Here is a 21728-nt window from a genome sequence, read left to right on the forward strand (position 1 = left end):
GGTTTGAAAACGCTGCTGGCGCCGGGTAAATAACCCATCTCATTTCCCAGAGCTGCTTCTGGCAGCTTTCACTTCTCTGACAGAGCTGCACGTGGCCCTCAGCGTTGTTGGGAATGATCTGCTCCTGTTCTGCTTCTGGGCACCCACCACACAACTGACTCCTCTCTGCTGACACTTCTCCTCTCACTCATCTTATTCCTGACTCTTTTAATACAGCGCTATCTATCTGGGGGATGGTTCCCGGGATGTTTCTCTCAGTATGTGCTGATGAACAGATTCTGTTCCAGATATCTATTCATGTCCTATTCTCATTTTAACTTCAAAATATTCCTCTCCCAGAGGTTTTCATTAGAATAATTTTCCATACTGTGGAGAATCAGACAGGCTTCATTCTGAAAATCAGCAACGAATTTACAAGAGTGACTCATCAGGTTTTTTAAGCAATAATTTCCATATAAAAGAGGTAAGAACAATAAAAATTATTTCCCTTTGCAAGCCTGCAGGTGCAAATAGGAGCAAGAGTTTATGGAAATGTGATTTAATAAACAGATGTTTGTTTTTTTTCCTATAGGTAACCCTCCTGCTACGGGTACTGGAACTTTGCACATCACCTTGGAGGATGTCAATGACAACGTCCCATCCCTTTATCCAACACTGGCAAAAGTTTGTGACGACGCAAAAGATCTCAGGGTAGTGGTTCTAGGAGCGTCAGACAAAGACCTTCACCCCAACACAGACCCATTCAAATTTGAACTCAGCAAGCAATCCGGCCCAGAAAAGTTGTGGAGAATCAACAGGCTTAACAGTAAGGCTGTAATTTTGATTATTGTGCATTGATTCCCCCCACTCCTCCATCCCAGCGTTCTCCCCCTGAGGGACTGGGGGAATTTAGGAGGGGATTTGTGTGAAAGGTTTGTAGGATGGACCCACTGCTGCTGCTTTACCCTGTGCTGTGTCTGCTGGACCAGCTGCCTGTGGAACACTCCAGCTCCAAAACCTGCAGCTCCTTTCCTTGTTATTTTGGCTGAACTTTCTCCTTTCACTTTTGCATTAATGAGGGGCTACAATGACTGAGGATTTTGTGAAGATTACTGTATCTCATGGCACACAATTTGTTTACACAAGGTGCACAAGGCTTTGCTATAGGACAGCATGAAAGTTTTGCGTGGACTTTAGCAATGTAATTGAAAAACTTCCTAATTTTAAGTATTTAAACTCTTCCCAAATAAAATACCCCAGTTACAGAAGGTTTGTATGCCAAATTATGGGCACAAAGTACAACATTTCTTCTTAATGTAGATTATTCCTATTTCTATTCTGGAATGTATTCTTTTTCTCTGCCACTCTCCAATTTTTCAGTCCATGCCATAGTTTTAGAAGAAACTAGAGATGGATGTGATGGCTGTACCTGCCTGCAGGACAAAGGGGAGGAGCTGTTTTCTGGGCTATTCCCCAAACATCAAAGCACCCCTCTGTTCCACCCTAAAGGAATTATCACAGCCACCTGTGTGCCAAGGGCTGCTGTGGCCCTCAGTTCCCAGCTGGAGAAGATCTGTGGATCTGGAAGAGGCTTTACTTCCCTCCACTGCCTTCTCTGGGAAACTGTGGAAGTGTTTCAGCAGCTTTGTCTGTACTTCCTGGCAAGAAGAGTTATTTTTTCCTTTAGAAGGTTAATTTATTATCTCTTCTTGTCGTTTTTGGGGTAACATGCCCTATCATGTCAATAGTATATTAGATTTAACTGCAAACTTCTACCAGTAATTTGCAGACCAAATAATGTATTTAAACAAAAGAGGCTCTTACAAGTCTTTCTTTTGGTGGGGTTTGGAATAAGTTTGTAATTCGATTTCAGCCCATGAAAGAGTTTCAGTACTGTCTCTTCCCTCCAATTCAATTAATTTGTCTTTTTCTTAGTGTATTCTCATTTTCTTCCTGATTTCCATGACCAACTGGAGTGTCTGATGTTGCTTGTAGATTCTTTCACTCTTCCAAGCAACCAACATTTGGTTAATTCTCCCCTCATCCTTTGCAGATACCCATGCCCAGGTCATCCTGCTTCAGAACCTGAAAAAGGCCAATTACAACATCCCCATCTCAGTGACAGATTCTGGAAAACCTCCTCTGACCAACACCACAGAACTGAGATTACAAGTGTGTACCTGCAAGAAATCCAAAATGGACTGCAGTGCATCTGATGCTCTCCACATCAGCCTGACCCTAATCCTCCTTTCACTCCTCAGTTTATTTTGTAAGTCTTTTGCTGAGCTGTAAGTAATGAGGTGTTGTTGATCTGCTCATTTGAACTCTACATCAGAAAACCCTCCAAGGGAGAAGTTAAATTCACACATTGGTATCATAATGCTGTAATTTTGGGTTCTTTTTCCATGAGGGAATAGCTGTGAGAAAGGTGGGGGTAGGGGGATTTCCATAGCAAAAAAAAAATAAAATAGCAATGAATGCCTGATTGTCAAATTAAGAAATAGAAGCAATAATTTTAAGAAGAATCAAAGGGAATCAGAGCTAACATATGATGAACTAAGAAGTACCAGCTGTAGTAGCAGATTTGTGCAACGCTTGCTTTCATCTCTCCCCACTTGAATTCAGTTCAAACCCAGAAAGAGGAGATTAAAGGTGTTCATGTAACAATGGCTGTTCTGGGTCACCAGGAAAACGAGGACTGTCTGCTTCAATCTATTCCTCCACATAAAATGTGCAAGTGACTGGAACACAAGGAACTTATTTGAGATTCTGGGCTTAGAACCACCCAGAGCTGATAATCAAATGCCCAGTCTGGGTTGGAGGGCAGAGAGAACTGACAGATAAAAGAAATTTCTGCTGTGTCTGGGAAAGGAATTTTGTAAATCTCATTTGGAAAGCTAACTTGAACTGGAAGTGGGGGGAAAAAAAATCCCAGAATGATTCAAAAGTAGGAATTCCAAGCCATGGAATCCACCATTTAAACTGGGTGTGTCCCTGCTAGTCCTGTGACAGCTGCCAGCAAAATTTTTGATGCAGTGTTAGTTTTGAATTTCTCTGTTTCAAAGGAGTAGCTGTAGCTACAGATAGTAAATCTGTTATTTAAGGACTGTTACCTTCACCTTCTATTAACAGGGTACATTTTATGGTGACTTAAAACCTGAGCTGTGCTGAAAGGCCTTGTACTGTCCATCAGAGAAAATCTGCCACGAGGTCGAGGCAGAGATCCTTTACACATCTGAGGCTTGGTGTGTGCTTGATTACACATCCTGTCCATGTTTTCTTCTCCTTTTATCCCAAAAGGTTGGCATGAAGGTCGCTGTGAGCGAGCTGGTACCAGCTAATGTTTGTGATGCTCTTTGAAGATGAAAAGGACTATATAAATGCTAAGTGCAAATTCCTGTTCTTAGTCTCAATCAGTGACATCTAAAGTGTCTGCTTTGGCTTTGGTTCAGCTGGGCTGGGTTTAGTCTCCTGGAACCAAATGCAGACTTCAGCTGTTAGGAGTAATATGTTAAAAATATTTGACAGGGTGTGACACTATTGCAGCAGTGATATAAATATGCAGCCCATTGATTTAAATATATTCTTGTTGCCACTTCATAAATGTTGCTGCTGCTACTCTAGGCGTGACTTTCACCACTGGAATTACTTTCTTATCTGACGTGATTTGCACTTGAACTTTATTTACATTAGTGCCTCTGCTCAGAATACAATGAGGTAGAGAAAAGCTTTTTACTTTGGAAAGCTGTTATTTTCATGTTGGTTCTTTACAGCCCCCACCAAGAAGTCTGATCATTTTCCTTAGGTTGAATTGTAAAGCCAGTTTTAAGTATTGGAAAGCACTTTTTGAGTTGCTCCCCTTGGCTCCAGGTCTTGTCCAGCTCAGCTGTGGGTGGAATACACCTCAAGGGCATCCCAAGGGCATCCCAAGGGCATCCCAAGGGTATCCCAAGGGTATCCCATGGCTGGCATTCCACCTCTGGAGCTGTTACCCAGCCATGTCTCTGCAAAGCCAGCAAGCACCAGGACACCCCTGAGCATTTTGCTCAGGTGTGAACAACTGCACGGAGGCAGGAAAGAATGGGGCTGGGAGCCAGTTAAAATAATGTGGTTCTGTGTTTGAACTTCTCTGAAATGCTCTGCTATCATCCCCTTCCCAATTCATTTCCACACACAGATTTTTTATAACTGTGATTAGCTCCATTGCAATGTTTTGTATAGTCCAAATATTTATCAGAGTAATCAAAGATTACGATGCCATAAAAACAAAGAGAACTTTAGTGCTTATTGAACAGATGAAACGTCCCATTTCTAGTGGCAAGTTATGGGTTTAATTTTAGCAAAAGCCCTTACGTGGCTCACTTTCCTCCCAGTATTTGTGTTTTATGTGGCTCTTGTTCCTGGGAGGTAAATCCTTCAGTCAAATGAACTTTGTTACTCATGCCAAAGTATTTCTTTTTGTATTTGACATCTGGTGTGAGGATAGATAGCCCTCTGAAAGAGCTGCTCGTGGTAAAAGAGCCTTGCATGAATATCTTTCCTATAGAAAACATCTTGGTATTATCATTTAAATGGTGCAATTATTATCTATACTTAGAATATGTGCCTCCTTCGTAAATCATGAAAGAAGTCAGATGTGGCAGATTTCTGAAGTGTCTGAGCACACAAGTGAAGAGCCTGATTAAAACTGAAATGGATGCAAAACCCAGCAGTTCCTCCCATTCTGGAGCTATCCTACTGTGCTCACTATATTGAAGGATAATGGGATACAGACTGCAGAGATGCCCAGAAGCCCCTGGGAAGGTAGATATAGTCAGAACCAGAAAAATGTAGGAGTTTCTGGCAGCCAGAAATAGAAAATATAAAATGCCAAAATACATGGGCAGATTTGCACAACAAAGCAACATCGAGGTGGAATTAAAAGGTGATGAGCACAAAGTTGATTGGAAAAAGGAGCATCTTTATCTATTTTGTATTTGACCTAATTACCACCGGGATTTACTGAGGTCAGGCTGGAATGATGGAGACTGGACAGGCACAGAAGTTTCCAAAGTTTCAATAGGTAATTGTGACAAATATTGGAAAGAATATTGTCACTTGTCATTAATGCATGTTTAAGATGAGACTTCATGTGGTGGCATTTTGTCCTGTGTCAGCTTTTCCTTGCCATTACTGGAGACGAGACAGGATCAAATGTTCAGATATAATCCAGAATTTAGTGCTTCAGGTTGAGGAAAAAACATGAAAAGAAAATCTGTGTTCCTGGTCAGGGAGGGGAAGTACAGCAATCAGTTCCTTGAGGAGGAGAGAGAACAAGTGGGGAAAAATGAAAATGTGTCAGGAGCAGGTCTGGGGAAAAATGAAAATGTGTCAGGAGCAGGTCTGGGGAAAAATGAAAATGTGTCAGGAGCAGGTCTGGTGCTGGTGTGAGATTGTCCCTGGTGTCCCCATGGTGCCTCAGCCACCTCGTGTTCCCAGGGACACTGCTGACCCAGCTCTGCCCAGAATTAATGTGAAAAAGGGACACCTCAACACCACCAGAATTACAAACAGCTTCCCTCTGGAAGGCTCCTCAATGTGTTCAGGGAGAGAGCAGCTCTAACATTGCACAAGGATGAGGGATGGAGATAGAGGCAAAGCAAAACAAGCAAAAACCAAATTTGTGCATATTGCCATAACAAAGTCAGCAACAAAATCTCCCCAAGGCCCTATGGGAGACTGAGAAAGAACCACTCTGGCTGGCAGAGCTAAGCTTTAGATCTATTACAAATTATTTATATTATTATTAGTAATTAAAAGAGTATTTGAATTCTGGGCTTTTGATTTTATAATAACTATTTCACTTAATTGCATAATCATAGAATGGTAATTGCATTTCATATCTTCTTTCACATTCTACCAACATAAAAGACCACGTTAGATTCAAATGTGTGGAATGAAGGGAATAAAAGAACAACCAAAGGCACAATAGCCACATATTTTATTTACATTTCCTTGCTATAAAAAGACTGAGATTCACACACTTCACGTTGCAAAAACCCAATTTTTTATCTTTTTTGACTATCAACCAGGAATAAGAAGCTTTTTTTGTTCACCTGGCCAGTGGACTACAAGGCTGGAAGTTGACTTGAGCTGAAATAAGCAGTGTTCCATTATTCTGAACAGAAAGTGAGGTGCCAGACGAGGGAGGAAAATGCTTCCTTAAAGAAATTAAATAAGCTGGAGGTCTCTACATTGCAATTAATTTGTTAAAGTCAGGGTGAAAGGCCCCAGGTGTGTTTGTAAAACAGAGACTTGCACAGATGTCTGTGCTGCAATTGCAAAGAAGCCTTAGAGATACCCCTGAATTTAATTTCCTAGTAATTTCCACAAACTTTTCCTATTTAGTGCTGGCTGTCCCTCACTGTATTGTCTTTTTCTGATTTGAGGAATGCAGCTACAGGGCCCATAGAGAAAATACAGGTGGCTTTTTTTTCCCTCTTGAAAATGATATATTTATTATTAAAACACTACAAAAGAAAAAAACAAGAAAACACCAAAGAACCAAATCTAATTATATTTAACTGGTGGGTTTCAATTTCCATGGAGCTGGACAGGCAGAGTTAATCCTGCAGTGTTATCTCTCACCCAACTCATTTTTCAAAGCAACAGCAGCCCCTGTATCTCTTGTTTTCCCCTTGTTATTTGTGTAGGAACATCAAGTGGCTGAAAAGTGAAACAATGAATTCCTGAAAGGTGCTGGAATCAGACAAACCCCAGCAGGTTTGAAATGCAGCAGAACTTTAAGGTCACTGCTCTTCCCATTACCTGTGCAGATTTGTTACCTGCTCATTCCCACTTTTCAGCCTTTATTTTGAGTTACTTGGCTCAGTTTTAACCATTCAGGTTGCTTTTTTACTTCAGGGCCCAACAGTTCAGTTGTTACAGTCGAATTTTGGGTTTTTCCAAAGGAAAAAATTCATCCCTGTTCCGTCCAGTTCCAGAGGAACCATCAGAGGAAGGGTTCCCAATAGGTGAATTTGCTAAAACCAATAATTCTTGTTTGTTTCTTTGTTTCATTGGTTGGGTTTGGTGGCTTTCTCTTTACATTTTAAGTCGCCTTAGCACCTTTTAATCTCCTACAGCAATTTTCTACTTTGCAGAGCAGTTTATTTAAAAATAAGTTAAAAAACATCAGTTTAATTAAAAAGACTGAGGAAGTCTGCAAGATACATTTTCCCATTTCTGAAACGTGAAATATCCCTATTTTGGCTAGAATTGTGAAAATTATCAAAATGGGGAGAGTTTTGCTCTGAAAGGTGTTTTATTGAGGTGGTTGTTTGTTTTGTTTTTTGTTTTTTTTCACTGCTCTAAATTGAATTGCATTCTTGTGCTAGAGCACAACCACGTAGGTACCTAAAATATCACCTGAATTTTGCTCTCCAAGTAAAATATTTATATATATATATAATATATAATATATGTATATGTTTATAAAAATTATATATATATTATATATATAATAGTATATATATTATATAAAGATATATTTATATATAAAATATAAAATACAATAAATATAGATAATAGATATTTTTGTATAATATATATATCTAGATAGACTACAATATATATTATATATTTCTATTGATATCTAGTGAGTTCCAGAGATGTAAATCTCACCTCCTAAACCAAATAACAACAACAATATCCAGTAATCACTCATTGCCCTTTTTACAGATGCTTTGGACCACATTGATATTCTTATTTTTGCAGCCATAGATGCTTTCTCAAATGCCTGTACAAGGAAAACACCACTTTTATTTGTGTCCGTGAAGATTTTGGTTGATTATTAAGGAAAGGCTGCCCTGGGGGTTAAGGAGCTGCTTCAGTTTGAGCCAGCCTTGGTTTGAATCTCAATTTTAACACAGAGCTGTGTCCACTCTTCTGATTTCTCTGCCGGTTTTTCCAGTCCTGCAACATATTGCACAGTTTGGGAGCCCACCTAAAGTTAATGGGGCTTGGAATGGCCCAGCAATCCATATGGATGTCCATAATTGGGAACAGGATGTTTGTACACCAGACAAGACAAATAGAAATGCCCCCAAACTACACATCAGCATATTTAAAATGTGCTTAATAACATCACATTTTATCGAGTCAATGAGGTGGGAAATGGCATTTTCCACACATTTGAGAGCGTCCAAACACGTTCCAGAGGTGCAGAGGTGAGAAAACAGGGCAGTTTGGAGGGTGTGTGTTTGGAATGCTGGAGGGAGCAGACGCTGTTAGTGCTGCTGGTCATTCTGGAGACATGGAATGGGCATTTAAAGAGATTGGTTTGATAGCCCATTTAGTGCTGTGAATTCAAGTGAGCGCTTTTATGTTTTCATTTTCTCAACAGTACTTCACAGTAATTGTTGATATATAATATTTTGTATTTCTTTGCCGAACAACTTCTTAAAGCCACATAAATATCGAATTTCAGATAGTTATCATCAGGATTGCTCTGGAGTGGCCTATGATTAAAAGCTAGCACTGAACAGATGACCAGTTGATGTATCTTTTTTCTGCTATTAATGGTCATTATACACTGTGGGATGTTTGTTTCTTTTCTTTGTTTTGGATATTTTCCTACTCTATAACATCCAAATAATTTGATGTAAACAGCTTTCTATTCAGATTTGGGAGGGATATTAAAGATTAGGAGGAGATTTGTGATGCCTAAAGGTTTGGTGATGTTGCCTTTGCTTCTGTAATACCCAGTGGATACTTACAAAGCCCTTTAAAAGGGCCATTAATGTTTGGAGTATTTCAGATTACATCTCAAAGCCGTAATTTTTTCATGAAATTAATTGGGATAGGTCATTGCTTGGTGCTTAGGTAAGTGCCACGTTTAGGAGCAGTTCTTAAAAAAAATTGAAATCAGTACATTGATACCAACACAGCCAAACCTGGCAATTTTCTATTTAGTTTCTCCTTTTCTGTGGCTTCTAAGCATAATACTTCACTCTAGTTTTTATTCTTATCCAACAAGAATTTCTTCAGATGATTAATTTAGGATTTCAAGCTGGGTTTCGTCTATACCTACAGATCTGAATGTGTCTGGATTGTTCATGTTCTGCTTATTTAGAAGTGATGGTAACCTGTGCTGTGCTGCTGTGGGAGATGAGATCTGACTGCCTGAGCAGCTTCCAGTCCTTTAAAACCTTGGCTCCCTGCTACAGCTGATGCATTTCATTTCCAGCATCCCTGTGAAAAAATCAGCAGACTTGTTCAGTGCTGCTATTTCAAAACTGTACTTATTCATTTCACTTGTTGAATATTTTCAACAATTCCATTCAATTTATCAGATTAGAGCAGGAGAAAATAATCCACGCAGGCTGCAGGCAGCCACCTCTGCAATTCTTTAGTTTTGACAGAACTGGAAAATGAAGGAAGCGTTTATTCCTTTATTGCTCAAATGAAGGCAACACTGCTTTGGCAAAGTATCCAACTGAAATTCACATCAATTTTAAAAAATAATAACGGAGTACATCTTGGCTGTTCTACCCTTAAACTCCCCCTCTCCCAGTGAGATACTTCACATACCTGGAGAACAGGAATTTTGTTAGGAGGTGTTTTATTTGACAAACCTAGGGAAGCACTGAGCTGGTAACACGTGACTCTGAATTTCCAAGCAAGGAGAGTTGGAATTTTGCTTCATCTGAGCAACTTTTCTTTCAATAAATGTTTATTTTCTGCACTTAGGAACAGCTCATTCCATAGAGAGGGGTGTGAGTACCTGACAGCGAAGGCACAAACAAGGATTCAGCAATTCCCTTGCCAGCATCAGAAGAGCACTTTGGCTTCCACCAGCACTGCTTTGGACCTGCCACTATATATATAATATATAATATATATATATAATATGTATAATATATACAATATATACAATATATAAAATATATAATATATTATATATATCATATATATAATATAATAATGTATATATGATATATAATATATCATATATTATATATGTATTATATATTATATATATAATAATAAATTGTAATAAATTATTATAATAAATATAATTATAATAAATTAGCAATGTGAACCCCTCTCTGGGAAATATCCTCTCCTGGTGTCACACAGGGGAAATGACCCCAGCAGGGGATGTGTCCCCTGGGACTGGCACCTTTCCCCTGTGCCCTGCTGGTTGCAGAGCTCCTGGCAGAGTTTCAGCTCCTGGTGTTAAACACCAGCACTGATTTATTTACCAGAGCCCACCGAAGCTCTGAGTGCAATTATGAGCCTCTCATTTCACACACACTGATGCACACAGTGCTTTTCCCATCTTTAATAACTTTCAAATAATTTCTCACATAAATGAGAAACAAATTGTGTGTGATGTTATAAACTGGAAATTTTCAGGATAAACTAATTTACTCTTGGAGGCTTTATAAAGTTTTCCCCAGTGTGTTGTGTCCAGTGAGATCACCAGTTTGCTCTGGCTGGTATTAACCCCAAATTTCTTAATTGCAGGAATGAAAACACAGGGTATCTGTCTGGGAATTGTCCTTCAAATGCAGTGGGATTTGGGGGGAAATTTATAATAATTTATCGGCACATGGTGCAAACACTGTGAAACTTCTGAAGTTGAAAGCTACCCGTGACAAATCAACCAGTGATGCACATGAAAATAATTTATATTTTTCAAAGTTCTACATCTAAACTAATAACTGTGCCTCTAATTAATGACCTTTCCTAGATGGTAAATCCAGGAAAGAAATACCTGGATGTTGATTAGCTGCCTAATCAGAAACACAGTGCTGATCTCTTCTATCATTTTTGTTACCTCTTTAGCATTACTGAAGTTTCAATAAAGTCCATGATGTAATGTAGACTTTTAATTATGCCAGATTAATGTAATATTTCTGATGAAAGGGTAATTGAAAGAAATGGAGCATGCATGAACTGAACTCCAAACTCCAGCTGCGTTAACTCTCTTATTTTAATGGGAATTAAAGGATGAATGCATTTTGGGTAAAGCTCATTCCTGTACAGAGGGTCAGCAGGAAACTTAAAAGCCTTTAAATTTTATAAGGTTTTAACTGCAATGTAGAAGCAGAGTCTGTGTCATAGAGGGTGAGCTTGGCCTCATAAGGAGCACATCTTCCAAGCTGGATACTCAATCTTGACCTGTTTCTTTAAAATAAGCATTTTTAAAAAATAAAATAATATGTAAACACGTTCAGAGAAAGCTCAGGCCACAACAGGGAAAGCTGGGAAATACCCAAAGAGCGTTTTCTGAGATCAGAAGTTCTGCAAACACCACTGCTAGCTGGCTGAAGAGAAGGGTTCTGCTGCAATATGAGCTCTTGGCAGCCTGAAGCACAGGGAATGCATTTACATCCTACCAGTTGCTTTTTCCCTGGAATGCAGGTTATGAAATCTTTCTCTTAAATTATGTGTATTTTTTTTCCTCCAATTTCTTCTGTTGTGAGGAGCAAACCTTGAGTCAGCCCAGTGTGAAAGAGGCAGGGAGCTGTCTCTGCAGGCATTGAAGAGGCCAATATTAGGAACACTTGGGCTGAATTAGGTGAATTGCACCTTTTCAAACCAAATCAGCTTTTAAAACCTTAATTCAGGGATTTCCTGTGGAGTTGGCCACCATCAACTCCAAATGCAGTCAGCAGACTTTGGCTTAGTAGAAAGAGGGGATTATTGCATCTAATTTTCTATGTCATGAGTCTCCCTACCCTGAACTGGGTACTTAGACCTATATCCCCACAGTATAATTATTTTTAATAATGCTATCATAATTATTTTTAATAATGCTATCAGTGCATTAGATCCAGGCAAACTCTCACAATGTTTGTCAGTTTTCTTGACCAGCAGAAGCAAATCTCCTCTTCCAAGGCCAAAGCCCTGGTGCCAAGAGCCAGCAGCTGACTCTGAGAACGTGCCACGCTTTCTTATCTGAGCCCATTGACCAGAAATGGAATAATTCAGAAGCACATGGCACCAACCCTGTCTTTTTCACTGCTTTCCCACTGTTATCTTAGAAGGAATGAGGCTGAATGTGTCTCTCAAGTATCAAAGAAGAGCAGAGGAGAACTGTGAGATAGAATTGGTGAAGATCACATTAGAGATTGAAATGAGAGAGATTTCAGGAGAAATAAGTTCCCTATAGCTGTGTTCACTTGGTGCTGCTGTCCACCCCTGGGTACCCAAAGGGAAAGGTGGAAGGGACAAAATAAGAGCAAAAATTCCCACCCCACCTTCGTGGCTTGAATGTCTTGGGCAGCAAATCACTCATTGTAGGTAATTTCTGTCAGCCTGCATCTAAAACACGTGGTGTGCAATAATTCCTGAGTGCTGAGGCCAGGTATGGAGACAGAGCTGACAGAAAGAAAATAAAATAATTACTAGGCCTAATTATCATTAGTGTGCAGATCTAAACCTGCCAGGCACAGGCTTACCAGGGAATTAAGTTCTTAAAAGAAATAGTTCTCATTGATCAGCGAATGCGCTCCCTGCACACATTATTTGCACATTTTATGCTCACAGTATTCCTTAAATACTAATATACTTTATGAGCTGCTGCCAGCTGCAAATTTTAAATTGTCTGTGCTATAAAATACATAAGAATGGGTTAAAAAAAATAAAATTAAAAACCAATGCCACCCCTTCAAAGTGAGTGGAAAAGTCACCAGGTGAGCTGGTTAGAGCTGGGGCTCAAGTAAGAAGTAGACAAAAAATTTGGCTCTGTGTGAGCATTTCTGGAACTTTTATTTGTTCCTTCTTTATGGGGACAATAAAGAAAAAGAAAAGCCAGCAAGAAAACTACAATTCTTATACAGGAAACAATAATGAACACTGGAGATCCAGCTGGGAGAACAGAGAGATTTTAAATATGGACCAGAGGCTCAGAGCTCCCCAGTGAGTTTCTCACAGAGCAGTTGTGTTGGTTTCAGTGGATTTCCCCACATTCAGAGTTGAGTTTTCTGGGAAATACTTTGGTTATCCTTGATTCCTGTATTAAAAAAGTTACTGGCCAGAATGTTTGGCCAATTAACACCTTATATGACCTTATCACGCTCTGTAGGAAGTAAATTTGTAGCTGACAGTGTTATTAACCACAGAAACAAAAAGACCGATGCTCTCTAGGACAGAAACAATTTCCAATCAATTTTGTGTGCAATGGAAAGAACCAAGATAGATTTGATCTTGCATTCTCTTACTTACCAAAGATGGTTTTCTACTGAAACTCTACAGACCATAACTTTGAGTGTTGAATCTGATTTCCAGAGGCAAAAGCTACTCCTTCAATAATCCACCTGTGAAAAAGGGTCAATCACCATTAATGGCTTCCAGGTTTGGAATAATTCTTTTAACACAACCTCAGTCAAGGCTTAGCTGAATTCAGAGTAGTCTTGGCACCCTCTGCCAATGCCAAGGGTTTTGTGGAAGTGTCAGCAGATGTTGGGACACAACTCTCAATGGAAAACAGAAAAATCCAGGTTTCTTTGAGCACACATCAAGGGGAATTTGTCACCCCGGGCTGTGAATGAGAGGTAAAACAGGTGCTGCAAGGAAAATCCAGGAATGTGCAGGGGGAAGAGGCAGTGAAGGAGTCACAGTTAGAGAGTTTTGTCAAAGTGGCAGAGCAGGAAAATGCTCTGTAGAGCACAAGGCTGGCAGGAGATGAGCACACAGCAGCTCAGTTTGTCAAGGGCTCAGAAAAGACGCTGCAAACCTGCTAAGTGAGAGCCTGGGTAGGAGATTTATCTGTTTGAATGGCTACAAAAAGTCCTTCGGGACAATGTGTGAGAGAGAATCCTCTAGATTGACATAACCTAAATATACAGAGCTAGAAAGGAGATTCCATGACAAAAACCTCCTCTGGTTTGTTTGTGCTTTCAGGCTTGAACAAGAGGCAGGATGATGGTGGTGTCCTGAGCAATCAAAGAAGGGAGTGCTGCAGGGGGAAGATTTAAGAGTTGAGCTGTAGCTGTGCAGAGCTGTCAGGAAAACATCCAAAAGTTATCAGAGCTAGAGGCTGACATTTTAGACTAAATGGAAAAGTGGGAAAAGAGAGTAAGAGCTCTGAACTGTCAGCATCGATGTGATTGCAGAGCAGGAATGGATGGTGTCACTGAGAAGGGGAAGAAACCAAAGTGGGGATGAAAATAAAATTTTAAAAATGAGGGGCTGGAGGAACGAGGCCGAAGGACAGGCTGGAAAAGTGATTAGAGAAATCATAGTAAAATTATAGGAGGAGATAGTCCCAGGAACCAAGGGAACATCAGATTTTCAGGCAGGTGATTTAATGGATCAAAGGCAAGAAAGGATGTTGGGAAGCGATTTCAGTGAAAGAAAATCTTGTCAGGGATTGTAGAGCTTCGAGGTGAAAGGAGTAAGGAGAGGGGTGGTGCTTGCACAGGCAGGTGGGGAAAGAGGGAGGATCAAGAGGTTATTGTGAGACAAACCGGCCTTTCATAGACACAAAAATAACAAAGGAAAAAGATTCATAATTAAAGCTGAGCTAACTAGTTTTTGTACATCGTTTACTCAGGAAAGACAATGTGTACGAAAGGCAGTGACATTCATTATGTCTGTCAATATAATGTCAAATATACAAGCTTTCCTTCAGGTGTGCACATAAATCACCAAATCCTGCCCTTTATTTGCAGGCTGTTGGTGAAGCAGCTCACTGGCTGCTCAGATTGGTGGGATATTTATAAATTTGTGCTGACAGATTTCTCTGGTGACGTTTCAGCCTGTGGATTGCACAGAAACTCAGCGCCACAGCTGCTGCTCATTCATCATGTACAAGTGTCAGTCCTTAGCAGGAAGCCCTCCAAGGATCTCCTAAGGATTCAGAGCAGCTTCGTCAATCCCAGAGCCAGTGTCAGCTCCTTTGAGCCAGGGTTAAACAAATGCCCTTTAATGACACTAAGCTTCATTGGGATCTGGAAATGCTATTTTTCAGGTTGTCTGTGAGATCAGAGTCTCAGATTCTTTCTTTTCACTACCCAGGAGATCAGGTTGTTTACGAGAATTTAGTTCTAGCTGAATCCCTAACTCAAATATATCCAGACTTTGGCAGTCATGACCATAAATCTCCTATATGTGAGTCTGGATCCTGATTTTGTGGCCAGACTTTTTCTTTAAGCAGCAGGATATAAATCCATGTGCCAAGCAATTCCAGATTTTGTCCTATTTGGAAATCTCAGTTAAACTTCTCACTTCAGTGAGCCCCATCCATCAGCACCTCTATGGATTTCTTACACTTAATTTGCTTTATTTACCTTTGTTTACCAGAACTGAAGAGCTGCAGGGAAGGGGCCAGGCAGGTGTTGGCATCCAGGTGCCTGCATCGCTGCAGAATTCAATACTGACATCAATTCAAATGATAACAAGAAAGAAACAGATAAAACAAAACAGCCTTATCAATAATTATATTAAATTTGATTTGCCCTAAAAGGCAAACAGATCATTAAAAAACTTTACAGGGCACAAATCAGCATCTAACCATTGACCATTACATTTCTGTGGTGGTGACAAAACTGTCAACACTGCAATCTCACAATCTTTTAAGCGAACAGATACAATAAATATTAGACAAACATTTCCTGAGTGAGTTTTGATGTGTCATTCTCCTGGCTTTATAGGCTGAGTGTAAGCTACAGCTACTGTTAGATTTGTTCCTAAACTCTCCTTTCTGAATTTCTTTACTGCCTTGGTATTATCAGAGTGTCCATCTGAAACAGAATTCAAGTGCCACATCCACTTTATTTAATAAAAGCCCCACATATAAGTCTTATATTTCTGTACTGATATTAATATGATTCACCAGCCCTTTTATTCCCTGGTATATTCACAAACTATAAGGCTCTATCAGAGTGTTATTTTTCAAAAGATATTGTTTGTTTGCTCTTTTCTTGTCAGGGTGTGCAGGGAGGGAGGGGCTGGCATTTCCCTGTGCTCCTGCACAAATGTAACTGATGGAGGTGTCCAAAGGAGGGGAATCAGGTCCTGGCTCAGGATTTATCCCCTCACCACATCTTCCAGAACTGCACCACAAAGGTCTCTGACTGCCCCACATGACATTTTGGGGTTTCCTCTTGGACATTTCTGCATTCACAAATAATTGCTGCTGGACGCAGATAATTGATATTTAACTACTGGTAATGCTCATGCACTCAATCAGTGATTTGACTGGGGGGAAAAAAAAACCCCAAACAGTTGAAAGATCCTGTGATTTGCATAGCAAAACTCACCCCCATCTCATGTCCTTTAGGTCTGTAAGAATTCCTGCCATTTGAAGCTGTCCTACCGAGTTGCCACGGCAACGAGAAGAAGGAAAAACCCGTCAGATCTGAAGATTGCAGTTTACAATTACTGTTCTTCACTCCTCGGCCTCAGTTGCTCCAGTTTAGTTTGCAATCTCACTCAATCTGTCCGACTGTACCTTGGTGTTCGACAGCCTCCACCCCTCTGCCCTTTGTCCCTGGATTCCTCCTGCAGGACACAAGGTTTACTCAAAATTTTCTCTGAATGTTAAAAGACCATGACATCCAAACCCGACCTTGGGGGAGCAGAAAAAAAACACAAATCAAAACAGATTGACTCCATTTTTTTCTATCTGTTGACTTGTTGCTATTCAACTGTTCAGAAAATATTTTGTCTGTGGGTTAGTATTTGTATATGTATGAGTGTATGTATATATATATATATATATATTTATATAGAGAGAAGAGTTATACCACAGGTTTAGCTTTTATACCATGTTCATCTGGAGCGTGAGAGGGGAGGGAGCAGAAAACCAGAGCCACAGATGAATTGTAGCTGTTCCACCATGGTTAAACCTGCTGTGTTTGCTGTCTAGAGCGTGGCCAGGAGGAGCGAGCCTGTGGCCACCTCACCCCACCCCGGGCTCTGTCGTGGCCCTTCTCGTACCTCAGGTTCAGCAAACAAGAAATGCGAGTCCCTGGGGCTTGTTCCTGATCTGAACTGCTCTGCTGGGCCCCAGAGGGAGCTGAGGATGCAGGAGGAGCAGCCAGGTGTGACCCGAGCACAGCTCAGCCTGGTTTGAGGGGCTGAAGGCTGGAAAGGTTCTCTGGGGCGGGTTTTTATCAGGATGTTTTTCAGAATGTTTTTATCAGCTCTGCAGGTGAGAAGCCAACAGAGCCTCGGTGTTTGCCAGAGCGCTGATCTCAGCCTCTGTGCCAGGAGCAGCACAGGTGCCCTGTTCTATAAATACCCTCACAAACACACAAACCCATCGTTTTGGAGATATATATATATATATATATATACATACATACACACGTACACAGTTTCCAGTTAAAAGTAACAAGAGCATTTCTTTGTGTGTGTAAACTTACCACACCTGTTTGCAGACATGGGAAAAAAGGGTGTTTGTTCTCTATGAATATGGATCCTTTTTTATTCTGTGAGCATGTAAGGTCAAAAAAAAAAAATTCCTTCTAACTGTATGAAGATGATCATCTTGTTAATAAACTGTAAATGATCCATCAAAGCTCACACCAAATTTTTATAAAATTAACACAAGAAGTATACTAGTGACAGACTGTGGCTTTTATTAGAGCTTGCCAGTAACTAGGGTAAGGTAAGTGTCTTAGACTATTTTAATAAACTTGCTTATTTAAAGTTTAAACAAGAAAGCTTCCTTATGCAATAGAACTTTGCAGCTGCATTCTTTAGTTAGCATTTTTACAGTACTTATGGGTCATACTCAATGGCATCCTTACTACAGTGAGATTATGAGCATATCTTCCACACCACGTCTATGTTTCACAATAGTAAAGATTTTTGGAAACGTTAAAAATAAGTCCAGACATATATTTAGTTTCCCATAATGCTACACTAGATATTAAATGTGTGTTGGTGGTTAAAATTTGCTGTACAATAGCTTTTCTCCGACTACCTGTATTGTACCAAATATGAAACAGGTTTTTTTTTATCTCTTCCATTTTTTTTTTAATCAAAAGGAGTAATAACAACAGCGACAGAGGAAAAATGAGTTTGTGTTGTGAGCTTTCCTAGCGTTGTAGATTTCTTGATAAGATATGAGCTGCCTTCAGACCAGTTTTTCTCTTCCAGCTTAACTCCTGCAGTCCTGACCAAGTGAAATCCCCCCCTGGTCCCTGCAGGAGCCTCTGGGTCACCAAAGAGGCTCCTCAGGGTCAGTGGCAGCTGGTCAGGGACAGCAGGAGTGGCTTTGGCAGCTTCAGGCATCCCAGGTGGGAAGTGCCTGATCCCAAACATTGACATGGTCACTCCTCTTGTCCTCTCTCCCTGCCCACGCTGCTGCTTTGCCATCAACGATCACGTCTTTTTTATTAAAAAAAAAAAATTATATATTCTTTTCAATTAAACTTTTCCAAAAGGAACGATTTAAACTCCTGTACGGCACCTCTGGAATTCCAACGTGTATGTTCAATGAATGCACCCAAAGATATTCTGCACCCTGTGCTTTGAGCTACAAAACCTCTATCTTGAATAAAAGAAATTATATTACCCTCCCCCACAAATACTCTTTTCTACTTGCTTTTTTCCTCTCTCCACCCAGCCAAACCCACCTCTGGAAAGACCCCCCTTGACTCTGGTGTCAACAAATGCCAGAAAAATCTGCCCCTCCCTGCTTTAAACCAAGGCTCACTGAGCATTTGGTGGATCATTCCAAGGGCAGCCAAAATGAGAAACAAAGAGAAAACTCTTCTGCCTGGAGCTCGAACAGGGGGAAGGCTCCTCCTACCACCCTGTGCCCAAGGATGAGATCTTTCTTCTTGGATCCACTGCAAAATTTTGATGTGCATCGAGGTCAGAGTCTGGCTGAAGCTCTGACCCATGGTGCATCCAAGCCTCCATTCCTATTTTCCCTTTATTTCTGCTCCCACACTAAAGCAGGAATAATAATAATAAAGCCTTTCCCAAGTGAACCCAAGCACTCCAGGAGAAGATGAAGCTGCCTTGTCAATGCTTCTCCCCATCTGACACAGACTGTGGCACGTTCGTGGTGTGACACAAGTGAGGAACCACAGCAAAATCTGAATTTTCCTACCTGAATAGCGAGTGTCACCTCTGGCTCAAAAAAACAATGTCCATTTCCTGAAACAATGGAGCAACAATGATTTACCCTATGATTACCAGTGATTTAATTCTACAATACAATGAAAAAGGAGAAAATTTACAAAATTGCTTGTATCATTTTCTAATAGTTGATTATGTTTAACATTTGTTCAGCCAAGTTTGCTGGTTTTATAGCATACCCCTTATTCCTACCCAGCTATTTCAGTCCCACCAACATTTATTTCAGTCTGTCTTTGCAAATATATAAATTCTGTCTAGACCTGAATAGGCAGTGAACTTGTTATCATTTTGTAACATGCACAAAACTTTTTATTTGTAAAAGTCATTTCACTTGAAAAGGCTGTGTATTGCTGAAACAAAAATTGGGAATAACAATCAGTGAGAGGGGTTTATTAGCAAGGGAAAGGTCTCATTTTTGGTGTGCTTGCTAATTGAACCCTGCTCTGTGCTCCTCCTGTGTGCTTTTCCAAGATGCCTGTGTGCATTTATTAATGTCCATTTTCTTCAGTAGCTGTAGGTCTGAAGAGTAAAAAAAAGAGGGAAATGAGGTGAATTTCCTGCTGGGTGTGGAGGAAAATTAGGTGAGGGTGGAGCACTGGTAACCCACTCCCTGAGCCCTGTTCTCATCGTGTTTGCACTGCTGGAAATCAAACAGCAGCTCCATCACCCAAACTGAGAATCAAATAATCATATTTAGGTGAAATTTTACCTCCCCACATACTGTTTTGTTTGTTTTTTTTTTTGCTGGTTGGCTGTGAAGAGTAAAGCTGCAGTATTTGTCACAGGATTGCTGAGTGCTTACACATTATCAGAAATCTGGGGTTTGTGTCATCCAGCCACCCACAGGTGACTCCTGCCCTTCCCTGACCATCTGAAGGTGTCTCTAAAGCTCCCAGAATAATTTGGTTTAATCTTTATTTAAAATGGATGGGGTCAGATAATTTGTCCTGTTTTCTTGCATAGTTGTTTTTTGGATCACTATAATACAAACCTTATTAAATTATGGACTTACAAGAAGTTTGTAGGGCCCTATCTTAAATGCCTTATCACTACAAAAAGACATCTATGATATTGACAACTTTTGTCTTTCCTTTGCAAAGGCCTCTTGTCTAAAATACTGAGAAGCTGCCAATTTTCTTCTCAAATGTTGCTAATTCGCTTGGAACAGAATTCTGTACACAAATAATTTTACATCACTTGGTCCAAAGGCTAAGTTACTTTCAAAATAGGTTTAAAAATGTCTTATTTAATCAAAAAGAAAAATATAATTATACTAAAGTCACATTGGCTTGGGAGCACCAAGTCTAAAGCAGAACTCTGCTCCTGTCTTAACTTTATTGCATCTCCAGAAACTCTGTTGTCTGAGAGATCCAGTCCAATGCTAACACAAAGGAAAACAAAACAGCAATTATTTTCTTTCAGTTACCTCTGTGCTCTATCATCCTGAAGAAGTAACATGCAGTGCACATTAGTAATTATCATTATAACTATTCTCTTTAAAGCAGATAGAGCTGAGTCTTTCCTGCACAAAGCCCATAACCCACGGACTGCCCTGCTCTCCTGCCTCGCTCACCCCCCAGGAGCTGCTCTGGGTTTGTCCCTGTGGGATGGATGTGCTCCCCACCCTCTGGGGAAAGGTTCCAGTTGCACAACTGCTATGTGTGTATATATGTAGATATATAGAGATATACACATATAAATATATATATTATATATATGCAGGTGGAAGGAGGTTGATACAACACAGGGACTTGGAATGAGCAGATTAATTCCCTCAATTAAGGATGAATTCATGAGATAAGGGACAGCATGCACTGGCAGTCTGATTTGAAGCAAATAAAAAAGGCAAAAGCCCACACACTAAACCCTAGGCTTATCTCAACTCTCCTGTTGTATTTCTGCTACCTTGAGCTGTCCCCTCGGAGCACAATTACATCATTTGAAGATATGCATCACTGTTTACCCACTCATTTTTAGTTGTCTGTGGATCAGCAGGTCACCAGTGGTGGAAAGGGAAGGGTTAAGAGCCAGAACTCCTCATTCCTGAGCTTTCAGTGGGACAGCTGCTTGGGAAAGTTTATCCAGCCTTGAACATTCCACTCCTCCTGTGCGTCAGCAAGTGACTGCACCCCGTAATTTGGGGTGAAATGAATGTAGTCTAGAGCCAGGCTGGGTGTTTGGAGGTGCACACACGCCCTGCCTGGGACTGGAGCTGAGGAATAAATCCGTGTCTGGGGCACTGTGATGGGGAACTCAGCACAAACAAGTTGTGTTGTTGTTGCCATTTCATCCAGAACCTTCCTGTAAAACCACATCTACCCCATAACAACCTCTGTCCCTTTAAGTTACCATGAAGATTAATTTTTTTGTGATTCTTTTTTTCTTTTTTAATAGTCCAAGCAAGGAGGAAAATATTTTGTTTGATTTTCAAGACACTTTATTCAGCTACTTTTCCAGTTAATCATTCCTTTGGGCCCTAGTTGCTGAATCGCTTGCTGTTTCTGAGGTGTAAATAAACGTTTTGATTTATGACGTGGTTGCAAAGAAACTTGTAATTTATTTGTGAAATGCTCAAATAAAGGATGTATGGGCTTTTACCTTCTGTCTGGACGTAGACCTCACCACAGGAACGGGGAGCCACAAACTGACCTCCAGATTGG

The 21728-nt window shown here is 40.3% G+C and overlaps 1 protein-coding gene across 2 annotated transcripts in view; it reads left to right on the forward strand.

Moving 5' to 3' along the window:
• Positions 1-21665, forward strand: part of CDH13 (cadherin 13) — a 427533-nt gene extending 405868 nt beyond the window's left edge. Inside the window, exons 12-14 of one of the 2 annotated variants that reach the window (XM_058845796.1) lie at positions 572-805; positions 2033-2248; positions 16253-21665. In XM_058845796.1, coding sequence (XP_058701779.1) covers positions 572-805; positions 2033-2248; positions 16253-16260 — 458 coding nt within the window. In that variant the 3' untranslated portion in view covers positions 16261-21665. Of the gene's footprint in view, positions 1-571; positions 806-2032; positions 2287-16252 lie in introns of those variants that run through there. The other variant, XM_058845795.1, reaches the window with a different exon arrangement.
• Positions 21666-21728: the final 63 nt, after the last annotated feature.

Source organism: Poecile atricapillus, chromosome 10 (genome assembly GCF_030490865.1).
Source record: "Poecile atricapillus isolate bPoeAtr1 chromosome 10, bPoeAtr1.hap1, whole genome shotgun sequence".
Taxonomy (NCBI): Eukaryota; Metazoa; Chordata; class Aves; order Passeriformes; family Paridae; genus Poecile; species Poecile atricapillus.